This window comes from Lagopus muta, chromosome 8 (genome assembly GCF_023343835.1).
Source record: "Lagopus muta isolate bLagMut1 chromosome 8, bLagMut1 primary, whole genome shotgun sequence".
In the NCBI taxonomy this organism is placed as follows: Eukaryota; Metazoa; Chordata; class Aves; order Galliformes; family Phasianidae; genus Lagopus; species Lagopus muta.
In genome coordinates, this window is record NC_064440.1 from 18314869 (window position 1) to 18332525 (window position 17657).

Here is a 17657-nt window from a genome sequence, read left to right on the forward strand (position 1 = left end):
TGATTAAAAGTTCACCTACACAAGTGTTCCATTCTGGCACCCTGGCTCTGCCAGGGCAGTGTTTAGGAGACAGCAGAGAAGCACACCATACCCTCGCTGTCTGTTTCCTAGTTAATTTAGAATCTTGAGTGTGAGGCACACAACTATCTTGCTGCAGACATCTCTTTCTCTAATAAAGGATTAGAGACTGAGCCTGTGCTGCAGCTTTCTCAATCTAGTCCTTCTACTATGTTCTCAAAATAAAATTAAGTAGAAAATTGTCCAAAGAAACCACTTCCCCCAAAAAACCACACACACACACACACACACACACAAAAAAACAAAACAAAACAAAAAAAAAAAAACAAAAAAAACCAAAACCCTCAGCACTGACATTACTGTTACAGGCAGCTATTTTTGAACAGCTTACTCAGTTTTATTATTCAGGTTTTTTAAAGCCACAACACAAGGTTTTACTTAAGCTTAGAAGCCCAGTAATGCTCAAGGAGTACAGCATAGATGTCAGGCTTAAATACATGTTTAGATTTTTATCTCTTGGCTTCCTGAAATCTACTGCTGTGCTTCATAATAAAAGTACAGTAATCACTGTTAAAATTGCTTATTGAAACCTACGGCTGTAGATAAGGTAATTGTTTCTTGAGCTGAAGCTGAATATAGGCAGGTTCTGGCACGTTGCATGTCTTGTAATGTATTCCAATCAGCTTCAGCTGTTAGGCACTGGTAGGTTTTGCAGAGTGGCTATAGCTTCTTATTCATTTGAAGGTGCTCCTATGCTTGTCAGATGTATCTCTGAAGAAGAAAGAAAAAAAGTTTAAGTCCTGCTGTGTTATTTCTAATTACTGTACAATTGAATGTACATGAATTGATGGATTGTAATTGAAACAATAGTAGTTGCCCTACAGCAATAAGGTAATACTAAGCTTTACCAAAGATGGTCCAAATTTCCCTTGTCTGGCATGCCCCTGTTCCAGTTGCTGAATGCTGGAAGCTGCCAGGTTTTGGTAGCCTCAAACCTTTGAGCCTGTCTCTGGTCTGCACAGTGACTATTACTTGTTTCCTACAGTAAGCATTGCAGCTTTCTAGCTTGCTTTTTTAAACAGTATAGACTACTGTAAGTCCAGTCAGGTGCTACTTATTTGGAAGAGAGTATGTAGTAAAAATACTATTATATGAGCAAAAATCTAATGTTGAATTTTATTGGGCCTGCAGTTCTGACACACCCTTCAGCACCTAACAGAATTGTCATTTTCTCTGGATAATGTATTGGTGATGAGAAACCCAGAAGGGAAAAAAATAATTTAAAAAAAATATGATGATGGTTTATTTAATATAGCTGATTGCAACTACTTGATACTATGTTTTAAAGCTGATTTAGATCTTCTAAAAGATTGATTTAATAGATTAAATAGCAGGTTTGAATCATTTACTAGACCATAACAGATGCTTAAATTGCACTGTTGGCAGTGCAAGAGTGTAAGTAGAATGACTAGAGAGCCCAAATTTAGAAACATAGCACAACACATTAAATAGAAGGAATTAAAGAAAAGTATCTTATGCAGTCTTATCATAGCTCTAGCTTTCACTTTAACTGCCTCTGAAGTCTTTTTTTTTTTTTTTTGAGCTATTTAGAAATAAAAGGAAGATTGTCTACCAGAGAAAAAGGTGTACTGCCAGAACAAGAATGGAGATTCAGCAGAGACAAGGATCATTATCAGACAAAGGAAGAAGATTACATGTCTTGAAATGGGAGAGTGTGATAAATATGGAAAAGGTATAAGTAAATAACAAATCTAAAAGAACTTAGTCATTAAAAGAACAAATTCTTTTGAATTGATTAAAAAAATCTTTTGAATTGACTAAAACCACCATTAAGTTTTGAAAAAAAATTTCACAAGAGTTATATATAGCCAATCTATAGTGGCATCTGAAAGCGTCCATCCTTAATTGCCCTGTGGTGCCAACTCTTCTCTTCAGTAAAAGTTTGTTTCCACTTGGTGTCATCTTCATCCTTCCTCTGAGTTGAGCAGCAGCAGCCTGTAATGTTAGAACTACAAAACTCTCGCCCAGATCACCACTTGACAGTAAAGAATTGCACAGTGATTAACTTAAATCTACCTAGGATGAAGTATTTTAAAAGTTCCTCTCTTCCATTTTGTGTGAGAATTCAATCAGAGGAGACTACTGCTATAGTCATACAGGCATCAGACTTGTGGTATTGTCCTGAAAAATCACACTTGACTCTGGAGGTAAGCACTTAAAGTGCCAATCTATTTCCACAAAGTTGGGTGGCACATTTGGAATAAACACAGTTTGCTTTGTCTCAGTCCCTCTAGGCCCTGCATTTCTTAGGTCCTGGCCTTCTCATAAGACCAATACCTGTGACTGTGTCCTATGACATGCATGTGTCCTATGACTTCTGAAGCAAGGCAGTGCACCAGTTGAGAGGGGGCTCTGTTGAGCAAAATCAGTAGTTCGTGTTTAGTACTCAAGTTATTTCTCAAAGCATCTTCTGATTTGTTAACTATAAATTGCATTTTTAGCTAATAAGCATATGCAGTGACACTTGGCATTACACTAGAGATGGTGGTCAGCTAGACCAACCTGCTTTAAATGTGATGATTTCAAAGCCTTCTCAGCTGATAGCTGACCACCATTCTAGTCAAAAAGATCAATTTTTAACCTCTTTCAGCATGAACACACTGTGTCTTTACAGTCAACCTGGTCTCCCACATAATAATCTGTTGTATCAATCATCTGACACTACCAAGAGCTTGGCTCTGCTTTAGCTGTACTAGCCTTCCAACAGCTGCAGGCTGCTCCTAGCTCTCTCCTTTGCTTCTTCCTTGCCAGACAGTGAGCTCAACTTTCTCACTCTTTCAGTTTGTTTATCATTTCAGGCTGTTCAATAGCTTTCATCTGCTTTTAATTGCACAGTGAATTGCTCTTTTAATTTCTTCCCAGTCTTCTTTCTTTGTGTTCTTCAACATATCAAACATACAAATTACTTTAGTCTTCTGTATTATTATTCTTGCAAGATTTCCATTCTTGCCTTTCAGGTAGGACAACTGTAAAGAACAATTAAATGTTACCATAATGTTTTCTCACTAAAAATCTTAGAACCTCAACTATTTACTTCTTCATGTTGCTAAAACAACCTCTTTGCTTTTTTATAGGGATCACTAACTAGAATTAATCATTTAAAACAAGCACACAAAGAATACACATCTTTGGAGGTCAATGCGATATCACTCATTAATGCTTTTTTAATGCTGAAATAAGCAACTGAATCCACATGTAGCCAGTGTGTTTAAAAACTACCCTAGATGCTTATTTCACTCTAGATAGTGAAAGGAAGAACTGCTTTCTGGTAGTTGAATTTAGTATTTCTGTAGACATTCCAAGAAAAAGGGAATATAAGCCCCATGGAAACACAGTGGATTTCAAATGCACACAATCTACAGAACAGGGCTTTTGATTTTTTTTTAAAGCTAAGTAGGAAATGAGGCTGCAATCCACCTTGCTTCTCGTTGCTGTGCAAGTAGACTAAAATCCATTTAACTCACCAGTTGCACATGGTAGTGAGCATGTGTAAATGTGAACTTGGGTATGCATTTGAAGCATAATCAAGCTCTGCAGACTTCAGCACAACTCTTACTGTAGTCAGTGCTTCTTCTCAAGGTTTCAGCTTCAAAAGGCTTTATTAAAAGTTTCCATTCTTTGCTGAAAAAAGCTTGAAGTAATAAAGAGAGCACTAGCTCAGAGAGAGGGGAAATAAATTTTTCATTAGTGAACTAAAAAAAAAAAAAAAAAAAAAAAGTATAAAAGGATTTAGAGACTATTTCAGAAACTAATTGCCATGCCTCTGTTATGCCTTTTTCCCCAAAAGAAAAAGTTTATTACCAAACAAGTCAATTATTCCAAGATAATTGAAAAGAACTCTATGACTTAGCTGACAGCTCAGCAAGAATACATCTTTCTGTAGATGAGAAGCGAGTTTGAGATAGATCTCTTGGTTGTTCTGGTTGTTCCTACTTACAGTGCTTTTCATATTCCGGAGTAATGATAAACTGGAGCCTTTTGGATGAAAACTTAAGAAGGAAGATATGCTCCAAACAGTGTAATGGGTGTTGAGCCATGACCCCAGACTACTGCTGCTTTGGGCAAATGCCCCCCAAAATACGTGCATCATGAATGTTACGCTCTCAGCAGCAGCTTCTTCATTCCACAACCAGCCCCTTTTGGGCCGCACTGACTAAAGTGGATACAAAGAATCACTTGTACTTTGCCATGTCCTGCTGTCCAGAAACAGCTCAGCAGCCCATAGCAGTACCTGGGACTGTGCTCTGAGTCCTGGCTGGATTCTTGGACAGAGATTTGAGGGGCATGTAAGTCGCAACATTCCTGCCCAATTCCAAGAATTTGCTCAGTGTCTGATCAAGACAGCAGCTCATATATGTTTGTCAAGGAAGAATGTGGATAGTGCTACACAAGCCTTATTTTTTTTAATATACTGAATAAATGAACATTTACAGTTAGCAAAAACTAATCTTCAGCTGATATTTTATGAATTCTTGGTGGATACCTTCCATGTTCCTTTGTAATTTTCTGTTGCAGTAGTTTAGCCACACTGAGGTATCTGAGTTCCAGCAGTATCTTATACTAATTTTGATTAAGAAACAAAAAAAAAAAAAAAAGAGGAATAAAACCTATTTAGGGGGCCTAAATCCGAGCCTTGTTACCACCTTGGATGCTTGGAAGGGAGAATAAAAGTTACATGCATTTGCAACACATTAAGTTACTCACTGTCTTTATCTCTGAAGTTTTTGCTCTTAATGAAAAGTGGCTTCTCTCTGAGCATCGTAGTCCAAGTCCGCTTGTTTTTCCTGCTGTTTTTTTGCCTGTTTCTCTGCCTGAGAAACAGAGAATTACAAAGCTTACTATTTATTTTACAACATAATTAGCTTAAGACCTTTTGCACCTATGTTCAGAATTCTTATCCCATTCATCTTACAAGTTATGAAAAAAGTGCAATAGTGAATTATTAGAAAAACCGACTTGACTTGCACAACACTCTTTGGGAAGAGAAACTTTGCGTGAGCAGCTCCCACACTGGGACACAGACATCACAAGAAATTGAATAATAACATCTTTAGCTCAAGGGAAATTCAGTTGCAGAAAGGGGATCTCCATTCCTAAGTGGTGTCTCTTGAGGCCATATTTGCAGCACTGATCTCTTCACTATCAATAGCCCTTCCTAGTAATCCTCCCTGACCAATACAGGCTGAGGAAGCCCAGAATTAATTCCTGTTCTACTCTAAGATGTGGCTGGTTCCCCAATCCCAACATCTGCAGCGCACCCAGATCACAAACAAAACACATCACACACAGCATGCTTCCTGTCCCTGCCCTGCAGACAGTATTTAGTGTTGTTGGTATATCTGCATGCTTCTTTCTGAAAGGGCTGGAAGGGTACCACGCTTCTATTTACCATTTGCTGGATTCGAAACTTCTGTAGTTCTACATTTGCATCATGCTGTTTGTCTTTCTTAGCTTTTTCCATTTCCAGGTAGATACGATCATCTGTCATCCACTGACTGCGGTCCTTCACACCCTCTGCTTTTTCCTCTCTCTCCTTCTGCAATTTCATCTTTGCCTGCATTTTATAAAATAGAGGCAGTTAACTAAATAATCACCTTGCTAGTTTGAGGAGCCATGTCTTGCAATCAGCCACTCCAGGCCAGATCCAAAAGCAATAATGATGCAGCCCCACACCAGCACTCTAGTGTGCTGGATCATGGCAGATGCACTCTGGCCAGGCCCAGAGTTTCCGACAGCACCAACAGATGATCCCCAACTCCAGGTGGGAAAGAGGACCCAGAAAGATGGCACCAGCAACACAAGCTGTGATCTGGGCCAGGTTTCTCAGCTGCAGTAAGCATGGCTGAGACTGGAAAGTGTTTGCACACATTACCAACAATTACAGAGCTTTCAAACTCAAAGGGATGAATCTGCACGCCACTTGCAGCTTGCTTAAGGTATTAGATGTATAACTGTAGATTGTGAATATGATGAAAATACATGTGTATGTTTACACACGCTGAGAATACACATGTATGTTTCACTAACAGCACATTAAAAAACATGTTTCTATGTTCTCAGTACACACCAGAAAAAGGGACAAGAACAGATTAGGTTTTCTTACGTCAGTGACTCTGTATTCAGCAATAGATTCAATGGCAGCCTTTTTTTTAGCTTCTTTCTCTTTGGTTTTCACTTGGTACTCATCTTCTACCTCTGCAGCTGCTCGATCAAGACGATCATCTTCCATCCTCAAGGCCTTGTTCATCTGTGCAGTTAGTTTTTTACAAGCTCTGTCCTGATGCTCCTCAATTAGCCTGAAGCACAAAAAAAGCTACCATATCATACTGGAATATCTGATACATGCTTATGCCTTCCAATGCATTTCTCAGAATAAAATCAGCAGTCCTACTTCTTGTATCTTGTAGGTCTTTTCCAACCTTGGTGATTCCATGATTCCATTTTTCTCTCTTGCCACACAGACCCACCCATTCAGTTCCTTGACCTCCTTTTGCTAACATGGCAAATAAGCGCTCCCTATGTATATATTTATGGTCACGCTAGCTTTTTGTTGCAATAATTAAATGGATCATACAGTTCACCTAGCACACTGCCAAAACAGGTCAATGCTGGGAGTACTGGCTGAAAGTAGGACGCAGAGGGAACTTGTTGCATTGGCTCAGAAATGTCATATGCTCACAATTAAGCAGGTAAACAATTTCTTTTGTTAGTGTAATAAATATGTTTCTTTATGTGTCTTAGAGAAAGAGACAACATGCTGATGCAGAGATCTGTGGTCTAGGCAACTTGAAGACTTGAGACCGCAGAGCACCAATTACTACTGAAACAAATAAGCATTTCTTCTGAATTTTCCACCTTTTTCCAAGTTTTAATTACTGAAGAGTGCTTGTATCACACACTTGATTTTGGTGGCATAAGAATTCAGAATAATGTTTGTCACAAAATTAAGTTGGAGCTTTGAAGAATACAAAGAACTCCAGCCCTCAACCTACCTGCTGGTCTCTGCATCTTTCTCTCTTCTCAGATCAGCCATCAGTTCTTTTTCTTTAACATAAGCCCTAATTTGATCATCCTCTTTGTCTTCTTTTTGTTTCTCTTCACTTTTAATTTTTTCTTGTTCAGCTACATGCTCCTGTTTAAATGGAAAATAACTTTTATTTTAATGCAGAATGAGACTTCTGAAATATTTAATAGGAAAAGAAAAATCCAGTAGAGACTTCACATCTAGTCCATAATTAGAGCTCTTTGTAACAGTGGAGAAGGTATAGAACATAGGAACAGATGGAAGAGAACACTCAGGACCTAACTATCACAGACTACCATGGAAGTAAAGTTAGTATGCAGTCACAGTCCCCAGTACAATATCCTTCAGTTAAATTTTCCTCTGCTCTCTTACTGCCCACAAGAAAGGCACTGTATCTGTTTGAAGGATATGAACAGTAACTCTGTAAAATTGTGAAAGTGTAAGGCACAAAGTATTTTGTAGTCACCTAGCAATGGCAATTAGTATATAATACTGTTCTCACACATGCAAGGTTGAAGGCAAATGGAGGACCAGAAGGAATATAGGAAGGAGGAGAAAAGGCAAACAGGGTTTCAGTGGAGTTCTCTCCTTGTACTCTCTCACTTGGCAATGAATCAATCCACCTCTGCCTCCTTGTTTAAGCAAGCACTGAGGTTCACGTAAGATGTGTGGAGGGGAGAACAGCAGGTATGTTAAGTAATTTTAATAGACTTTTTATAAGGGCATGTAGTGACAGAAGGGGAAACAATTTAAAACTGGAAGAGGGTAGATTTAGACGAGATATTAGGAAGAAATTATTTACTGTGGTGGTGAGACACTGGAACAGGTTGCCCAGAGAGGCCGTGAATGCCCCCTCACTGGAAGCAGTCAAGGCCAGGCTGGATGGGGCTTTGAGCAATCTGGTCTGGAGGGAGGTGCATCTGCCTATAGCAGGGTGGTTGAAACTAGAAGATCTTCAGGGTCCCTTCCAACCATTCTATGATTTCCTAAACAACTCTAGTCACAAGGGGAAAGACAACTTATAAAGGTATTTTCATGTTCACAGACCCAGCCTACTCCCCTCTTTGTAAGAAAGAGCAACAGGCTTAAAACAGGCTTAAATCCAGTTCTCAAGTCAGGGCTATTCTTCAGTGCTTACACGAGTGTTTTCCATTACAGACCAGTCAAAACTCTGGATGTCACACTGCAGCTTTCAAGGGGCCCTTCTCAAAAGAGGACAGGAACAACACTGCCTGCAACTGGCAAGGCAGAGGCGTATGACCCAGCATTACTGAAGCTATCAGCAAACCTGCTGCCAAGAGACCCATTTATTCATGGTCCTAATGCAAGTGCTTCATGGTGAAGCATGTAATGAACTCTCTCCTTCTATTACTTACATGATACTGCCTCTGGCGTTCACATTTCTCCCCCTGTTCCTTTTCTTTTCCTCTCTGAATTTCCAGTTGGTACAACTGGCTCAGCCTTTGTATTTTTTCACCTTCTCTTTTGTTTTCCTGCTTGACCAGGTCTGCCTGATGCTTGTGCTCCTCTATTCTGAAACAGAAAAGGAAGGAAATAGAAGGCCCTGGGACTTCATGACATAGGGAATGGACTGGAATACCACACGTCTACAGGTACTTGAACACCAAACAATCTGATACTTTGAAGTGAAAGCAGAACATCAGATCAAAGTAGAATCATGTTTTTTAAAACAGTAGCTACAAATCCATTGGCCAAAGCTGAGTTCCATCACATACAGTAAGTATAGGAATTTCCTGATTAAGTTAATACTAGCAAAAGCAAACATGACCTGCATATGGACTTGAATAACAGCCTGCATTTGAGTAATTTGTTTAACAGCCGGCCCGCTCCACGTACAAGTTCGGCTTTTGTCCGAGCGCAGCCTTCCGAGCAGCGCTACAGCGCGGGCGGAGGCACGGAACAGTCATCAGCCCGTCCCCGTCAGACAGACCTATGAATCACTGCGGGGAAACGGCAAGAACGACAAGTTTTGCCCCAGGGAGGCAAGCCGCTTGCCTCAGCACCAGAACACAGCTCCCCTTGTTTAGCTCCCCACCAGCAAGAGGCGTTTCTGAAGCCGCAGAACTGACTTCAAAAAGGCACGAGAGGCCGAGCAGCGCTTACGCGCCGGCCGCTTCGAGTGGACGCGGTCCCTCCGCCCAGCGCGGCACCGCCGTGCCGATGCCGGGCAGCCCAGGACACACTCGGCCCGCAGGCGCTGTGCTGACAGCCCCGGCAGGCTTTTCGACCCGAGCCCCGCTCCGGGAGCCGCGAGGTCCCGACTCACTGCGCCAGCTGCTCTCTGGCCACCGCCCGGCGCTCCATGTAGCGGCCGTGTTCCCGCTCCGCCTCCCGCTGCTCGGCGCCCGGCTTCTCGTGCTCCATCGGTAGCTTCCGCCGAGAGACAGAAAATCGGCTTTCCGGATCCCCACCAGCGGCGACCGCTGTCCCGGCACGCCCGCCCTCTTTGTTTCCAGAGCGGGAGCGCCTCAGCCCCGCGCGGCCCTGAGGCAGAGAGCGGCACTAAGAGCAGAGCAGCAGCGACAGGACAACAATAAGGAAGAGATGGGAACGCCCCGGCTCCGATGGCGGCTCGGCACGGCCCCGCCCCGGCGCGCTGCTGGCGGGCCCCAGGGCCGCGTGTGGCGGGAGCCGCCCTGCTGGGAGCCGCCCTGCCGGGCCGCGGCGCGTTGCCTCTGTACGCTGTGTCCCTGCACGGCGGGCCTCGGCTGCGCGGGAGCGGAGCGACTGCGTTCGACTTCCCTTCTCCTGCCTGGAAGACGCTCCTCGAGGGGGCAATTGCTGCCGTTCGGAAGGAACGCGCCCACTCGCTACACAGCAGAGATAAGGGGAGCTGTGGTCGCGCGGGGGGCCGCCCTCTGGCGTCAGGCCCTGTGCTGTACGTCAGAGCCTTTTGCTATCAGGAGCCAGGCTCAGAACGTTGATGACACAAAGACCCGTTTTCCAAATATCACCAATCATCCTTTTTGTGAAACTTCCTAACTTTCTTAGCACTTGTGTTAACTAATGCCCTGACTGAGAGAGATGGGCAGCTCGGGGCTGGAACAGAAAGATGTGTGCAGCTAAGCTAAGCTTCAGGTTCCTTGGGCTGTAGTTCTGATGGACCCCAAAGTGGGAGTGTCCTGCTCAGAGCCCAGAATATTGCAGAGGAAGTTACACGAAATTCTAACTCTGTCCATGTCGCATGAAACAAGATGGAAACATTTCAGCAAAGAGACAGATCTCAAGGACTGAGATGTATGTGTGGCTTTGTGCAACAGAGTAAGCTCCAAAGAGTTCTGTGCTTCCTGAGAAACAATTTTAGATCTGAATTTGCCTACTGCAGATTGCATGTTATTCTTTTTGCAAGAACCACCAAACTGTGTTGTTTCTTACTGCCGTGGTATTTTTGTCATAGCTATTTACAGCTACATTGGGACTTACTTGCCTTTTGGATAAGCACATTTGTCTGTGACCAGCTTACATCCTTACTTCTACGTAACTAATTTACAGCAAAGCATTAATTTTATAGAGACAGTTGCAAAGCGCTACAGAAACTGCAGTAACGTAAGTACTCTGACTTTTGTGTGCATTCCTGCCCTGTAAATTCTGTTTTGTTTTGTTTTGTTTTTGTTATGGAGAATACTGAATAATGAAATAGGCTAGTGAGCACTGTAACTTTTTGCAGCTTTTTTTGGTGTTGGGAATCTGTATCACACACATATATCCTGCAGAACTGAAAAACATGGGACAATGCATTTCTAGAAAAATAATGAAAAAGGAACAGTAGTAGCGAGCCTTTGGCTGGAATGGGTAATGTTGATGGTCAAAATTATATATAATGCGTTCTTATAGCCAGTTATTGTATGAAACCATAACTCTGTTCACATCGCGTAAAATGTGATGGAAACATTTCAGCAAAGAAACAGCTTACAACTTCCATAAAATACAAGTTGGTGTTTTTTTAGAACATAATCAATTCTATGGAATTTATTTTTTCAAACGGACTTTCAGATTCATAACATATATTTAATGTCGATCCATTTATAGTTTTGACTGAAGATTCAAGGTTCAAGAAATTGGGGTTTTGTTTGTTTGTTTGGTTTTTAACCACTTAAGTTCTTCAGCAGTAGCACTGCTACAACAAGGTAATTGGGTCTCAGCAACATCCTGTGCTTGAAAACCAGGATTTGTTCCTTCACTTCCTCTGGAAAATGGGCCACCTCCAAGGCCTCTTATTTCTTTGGAGGCTTTCAGGAGAGGATAGAGATGATGTGTCGTCATGGACTCTGATTCAATTACTTGCTTTGCATACTTCTGAAATTCATGTTCTTTATGGAGCGCAATAAGCTCATTGTGAGCATTGTAGTCCAAGTCTGCTTGCTTCTCCTGCTGTTCTTTTGCCTTCTTTTCTGCCTGAGGAAGAAAAAGAAATAAAAAAGGGAATAAAAAAGCTTAGTATTTCTTTCACAACATAATTGTCTGTTAAAATTTAGAGAGGGTAAGCTTACAGGAGATTGGAGGTGACGTTACCATGCTTGTCAGATATCACTCCTCCCCAGTTCATTCCCAGCTCACCCCACCATAGGAAAGTGTACACTGAATAGCTGAATAAACGTCAGCATTCACTGCTGTTCCTTGGGGATCTGCCCAGAAGATACAAGGGGACAGCAGCCATACATAACAACACAGGACAGGAAGTGATGTGTCATTGCAAACCAGCTTTCACTCATGCACCACTCCTTGACAGGAAGGGGTTTGTATGGGTGACTCCCACACTGACTAGCACTGTCAGTTAGGTTCATGCTCCTTTTTGAAGGCGCTGGAAGGGTATGACACTTCCATTTACCATTTGCTGGATCTGAATTTTCTGTACTTCTATGTTTGCATCACGTTGTCTTTGTTTCTTGGCTTTTTCTGTTTCCAGATAGATCTGATTCTTTTCCACTAATGCTTGAAGTTCTTTTTTACTTTCTGCTTTTTCCTCTCTCTCCTTTTCCAATTTCATCTTGACCTGCATTTTATAAAATAGAAGGAGTTAACCAAACAGTTACCCTGCTAGTTTGAGGAGCCATGCCTTTCAATCAGCCATTCTCCAGGCCAGATCCTGAAGCAATAACAATGCAGTCTCACACCAGTGCTCTGATGTGCTGGATGATGGCAGCTGCGCTCTGTCCAGGTGCAGTTGCTGGCAGCACTGACAGGCTCCTCAGCTGCAGGAAGCAGGGCTGAGACTGAGAAGTGTTTGCACAAATTACTAACAATTACAGAGCTTTCAAACTCGAACGGATGAACTCAGGTACCCTGTGGCTTGCTTAAGGTGTTAGATGTGTAACTGTAAATTGTAAATATGCAAGGCAGCCACTGAGAACTTGTGGGTATGTCTTACTAACAGTTAGCATGCTAAAAACCATAGTATTCCTAGAAGGTATTCCTACGTACACGCCACAAAGAGGGAGGAGAACAGGTTAGATTTCTTACCACAGTGGCTCTGTGTTCAGCAATAGACTCAATGGCAGCCTTTTTTTTTGCTTCCTTCTCTTTCTGTTCTTTTTCTTGTGCAGCTTCTTTTTTTGCAATGTCTCTAGCAATACGCTCATCTTCCATCTTCATTACTTCACTCATTTGGGCAGCTAATTGCCCAACAATTTTATCCCGGTGTTCCTGTGTTATTCTGCAGAGGAACATAAGTATTCATAACATATGCACCCACTGCTTCTACCAAACCCCACCCATTCCACTTCTTCATCTCCTTGTATTCCTCCTGTCATATTTTTTTTTAATTATCTGATTTAGCAAGTAAGTGTTCCCCATAATTTTGTAACACGATTTTTTGTTGCAGTGAAATGCTGTATCATTCGGAGTCTGCCTGGAATCTTGCTATTAGGAGGGACTTGTAGAAAGTATTGGCCAGAAATAGGAACAGTTAGATTCATATCACTGGCATATTCATGCTGTACTTTCAGTGTTAAATAGGTAGACCTTGCTAATAGCATTATTAATAAAGTAATTTAATTAATTAATATAGGTGCCTTGCTAAGAAGTAGAACTATTTTTCTTGATCTATCTCAGAGAAGCATAGCTTATGCCCCAAAATACTTTTAACTATGATTCTAGTTGTCTTTAATTGCTGAGAGGGTGGAGGCTTGTCAGGACTTGTAGAAAATCACTGTTCCCAACACACTGGAGTAGAACTTTGCACTTTTGTAAATCTTTGTGCTTTGAGGAGTGAGGAGATCTATTACTAATTATGCTGTGAAAGAACTTCCTTTTTGTCCTGAATTCTCTGTATCCCATTGAGTAGAATTTAATTACAGAATAGTTGTGGGTTTTGTTATGTCATCAGTCTGAAATATTTGAATAAGAAAGTGTGCAGTTTAGATACATTTTATAAGCTAGCTTTGAACCTACCTACGCATTTCAGCTTCTTTCTTTTTCATCAGCTTGGCAATAGTTTGCTTTGCTTTGAAATGAGCTCTAATCCGATCGTCTTCTTCCATTTGCTTTTGTTCCTCCACTGCTTTGATAATTTTCTGGTTAGCTACATGTTCCTGCATAGGCAAAATGATCCTGATATAATATGAAATTTAGAAAATCTAGGCCTGGACTAGCAACTCCCTTTCTTCATGTTTCTTTCAAAGAGAATGGAGAGGAAAGGGATTCTTATTGCTTCCTCATCTGGTTTGAGCATGCATGAAGGGGAGGTGGTAGAAGAGAAAGAAGGGGAATCAAGCATCAGACATGGTTTGGAGCTGCTTCTGCCAACCCGTTACTGTGCAAAGCAGGGAGCATTATCCCTTGCTCCCATCCACACACATGGGAGAAGGGAATGCTGAAAGGAACGGGACTGTGCAAACCCCTCCAATTATTTTCATATTCACAAACTATAATTATTCCCCTTTCCTATCAAAGACAAATGGGCATAAAACTGGGCAGGTACATGGTACATGGCATACTGAAGCTATCAGCAAACCTCCTGTTGCCAGTAGGCCCATTAAGCTATATTAATTAACATTACTGTTTCACTCCAGACAGCCAAAACAAAGTGAACATTTTGAACTCTGCTTTCCTGTTACTTACATGATACAACCTCTGGCGTTCAACTTTTTCCTCCCGTTCCTTTTCCATCTTTCTCAGAAGTTCTAATTGGTACAATTGGCTCAGTCTCTGTATTTCTTCTCCTTCTCTTTTGTCTTCTAGCTTGGCAAGATCTGCTTGATGCTTGTGCTCCTTTATTCTGAAACAAAAAAAGTGGAATTTAAGGGTTAAGGGGCAATACGAAGTAATGAACAGATAGGAATTCTGCATGTCTACAGGTACTTTAACACTTAAATATCTGGTATTTTGAAGAGAAGGTGGGTAGAATGTCTGAGGTAAAAACCAGCATCATCATTGTAGAGGTAGCTCTTCAGTAATCTGACCAGAAATTAGCTACACAGTATATGCAGATATACCGCAGATGGCTGGTAACAAGATTGTGCTGGACAACCCATGAGCACCTCTGCATCCATTACATTTTGCCACATCTCTGCAGCAGCTTCAGTGAGCAGGATTTCCCCAAAGTCCCACCATACCCACACTTCTCTGTCTGGACACGCAGGCAACAGCTTAAACCAGTAGTATTCTTCCAGTCCTAGGACACTTGAGACCAGACTTTAAACCTACCACCTGCATCAGGGAATTTGATTCCTTCTGTCAGCCACCAGTTCTGTAATTGTCACCTGCATTGGTGACTCCCCCATAAATGCTTGGGAATAGCTGAAAGAGTGGAGGTAGCAGTGATGAGTTCTCTAGATGCATTATCTGGTAGCTGATTATGGCCAATGCAACAGTCTGATTTAATTTCTTCTTTTTCTGGAATCAAAATTGATTTAGAATACACTGTCAGGAACAAAATTGAAATAGTGATGTGGTTAAAACCTATTGCTGCCTACTGGAAGTGATTTCACATGCAGACTGTTGGCAACTTTACCACACTGCTTCTCCTTCTTGTGCAAGGTCTTTTGTTTGGATTATTCTTTTTAAAATATCACATTTCTGAGACAAATGATTATTAACTCTCTGTAGAAACCTTATAGAGTGTATTTGTGAGAAAAGAGTCTAAATAATTAATCCAAAACAATCCTACTTTACTGTTACTTACTGTTCCAGCTGATCTCTGCATAGTGCCAGTCGATTCATATAACGTTGATGTACCTTTTCTTCCTCTCTGAGAATAGCTTCTTTACATTTACGTTCTATTTCTTCTTCCTTCTTTTTGTTAACATCTGACTTTAACTTCTTAAATTCAATTTGAGCATCCCTTTCCTTTAGGACCTCAGCAAGTAGAAGGGCACTCTGCAAGAGAACAATTTTAGTAATTTGCATGTCCAAAGTGTTTAAAGAAACTCAATATGATTTGAATGAAAAAATTGTAAATTGTCAACAGACATGCAACCCTTTCACTCTTTCGTTCTGGTGGTACAGATAAGCTTTTGCTTTATTGATGGTCTCCTTCCATTTTGCTGCTTGGAATTCTGCTTCTTCCAAATCAAGTAACTTTCTTTCTTCCTCTTGCTTTTCTTCACGTAGTTTTTTGGCTTTCAGTTTTCTTTGTGCCTGGCCCTACAATGCAGGTAAAAATTCACCTTCTTATAAACCACATTTAAAAATTGTGGATTAAATATAAACCATTCTGAAGATAGCACACTCCATGATTTTTTTTTTTCCTCTTGCATTTCAGGTTTGGCAATTAAACTATTTATGCAGAGCTTAGTTAAAATACATGTTTAAAAGCAAATGTTAAACTCAGGGATTACACCTGTAAATACTATTGTGTTTTAGAGTCACAGAATCACAACGCACAGAGCAGAGGGGCAAATCACCTCCCTCACCCTGCTGGCCACGATTTTCTTGATGCAGCCTGGGATACAGTGGGCTTTCTGGGCCATGATGGCACATTGCTGGCTTGTGCTCTGCTTGCCATCCACCAGTACCCGCAAGTCCTTTTCGGCAGAGCTGTGCTCTGTCCTTACGTCCCCCACCTTGCATTGTTAATGGGGGTTGCTACAACCCCTGTGTGAGACCTTGCACTTGGATTTGTTGAACCTCATGAGGTCTGTCTGGGCCCTCTGCTCCAGCCTGTCTATGTCTCTCTGGATGGCATCCCGTCCCTTGGGCACATTGATCACACCACACAGCTTGGCTCTTCTCTTTTTGGGTACATGAAAACAACTTACCTAGTCTAGAAACGCACGCAGTGCTTACCATAATGGTGTTCGTCCAGTCTTTGACAGCTGCTTTGGAGCGTAAGTGCATTTCTTGTCGTTCTTTTCGCTCCGCGAGGATGCGTGCTACCTCTCTGCTCATGCTGCCGAGGCCATCCTGCATCCTTTCCCACTCTGCTCTTGGCAATACAATTACTTGACGGAGATCTACTTCGTTTGGAAGAAAACATCCATCTAGAATGTTATTTGCTTCAAATCCATGTGATGCTGCATAGAGGGGGGAATAAAAGTGCTGATGTTATTTGGAGTCAGAAAATCCTAAATTCAAACCTGTGTCAGCGTTTGAATTCGTGCACGGTAGTGACAGTAAGCACTCTTCACGGTCTCTCTCCCCACCTCGGCACCCTGGAGCCAGCACAAAGCGCCTGGTCTCGCGTTCTGACCATAGATGTGTTGGTGCTCAGGCTGCGGCACTGCTCACACGTCCCACGGCCATTTGTGTGCGCAGGTTTGACCTGTGGTACCTGGCAGTTTGGGACGGCCCTTGGACGTGGGTCAGAGAGCAGCCGGGACCGGACAGCACTCCGGGGAGGGAGGGAGGAACGCCGGGGAGGCAGTAAAGCACGGTGCGCACCGGCTGTGCCTTGCCGCCCTCGTCCCGTGCGCTCGTACGTCCTAAGGACGCGGGTGGGAGCCGCCCGCCGGGGACACCCCCAGGGAGCGGCTCTGCCCGCACCCGCGAGGCTCCACTCACGCGCCAGCTGCCGCCTCCGGCGCGTCAACCTCGTCCCCGCCGCCATGGCCAACGGCCGCGGCGCCGTGTGTGCGCCACGTTGCCGGGCAACCCCGCCGGGACCACGTGATGGTGCGGAGCGGAGGCGGGCGGCGCGAGCCGGAAGTGGCGATCGGAGCTGCCGGCGGTGCCGCTCCCGGCTCTCGGCGTCCTGTCGTCCTGCGGGCCCCCGGGCGCCGCCGCCGCCGCTTTCGGCCCGGGCACGGCGGCAGGCAGGGGCTCGGTGAGGCCCGTGAGGTGCGTCCTGCCGGGGCGCGGAGCTCTCGCGGGGGCTGCGCGGACTGAGGAAGTGCTCTGCAGCCCGGACCCGCGAGCGGCAGTGCTTTTCACGGCCGCGGTTCCTTGCGTTTGGCGTGTCCTAGCCGCCCGCTGCTCGGTGTTTCGCTCGCCAAATGTCTCCGAACTCTGTGGCGCCATCTGAGTGTCCCTCTAGGTGCTGGAGAATCCCGGTTTGCGTGCCCTGGGAGTGCTGGCGGGGAAGTGTGCAACCGCTGCTGCAGTGCGAGGCCCGCGGCTGGAGCTGCAGCTCCCCCTG

General features: G+C 43.2%; 2 protein-coding genes across 7 annotated transcripts; both read right to left on the reverse strand.

The window, feature by feature from the left end:
* Positions 1 to 391: 391 nt before the first annotated feature.
* On the reverse strand, positions 392 to 9736 carry LOC125696861 (protein CFAP210-like). Of its 6 annotated transcripts, none has more exons than XR_007378572.1 (8): positions 9411 to 9736; positions 8500 to 8656; positions 7092 to 7231; positions 6203 to 6395; positions 5489 to 5653; positions 4804 to 4910; positions 3564 to 3730; positions 392 to 789 (listed from the first exon to the last, which is right to left on the reverse strand). XR_007378572.1 is itself a non-coding variant. In XM_048953094.1 (7 exons), exons 1-6 carry the CDS (start codon positions 9506 to 9508, stop codon positions 4830 to 4832), a joined length of 834 nt encoding a protein of 277 aa, XP_048809051.1. In that variant the 5' UTR covers positions 9509 to 9736; the 3' UTR covers positions 392 to 789; positions 4804 to 4829. The 6 variants fall into 6 exon arrangements, 4 of the variants coding, with proteins under 4 accessions (XP_048809051.1, XP_048809052.1, XP_048809048.1 ...); XR_007378571.1 differs by having other exon boundaries at positions 392 to 3065; XM_048953094.1 differs by lacking the exon at positions 3564 to 3730.
* A 1362-nt stretch (positions 9737 to 11098) lies between these two features.
* On the reverse strand, positions 11099 to 17539 carry LOC125696855 (protein CFAP210-like). Its single transcript, XM_048953085.1, is given in 10 exon segments — positions 11099 to 11539; positions 11973 to 12137; positions 12605 to 12797; positions 13535 to 13674; positions 14204 to 14360; positions 15267 to 15460; positions 15554 to 15727; positions 16370 to 16596; positions 17084 to 17452; positions 17455 to 17539. Coding segments are annotated over 10 exon segments (2049 nt in total). The 3' UTR covers positions 11099 to 11194.
* Positions 17540 to 17657: the final 118 nt, after the last annotated feature.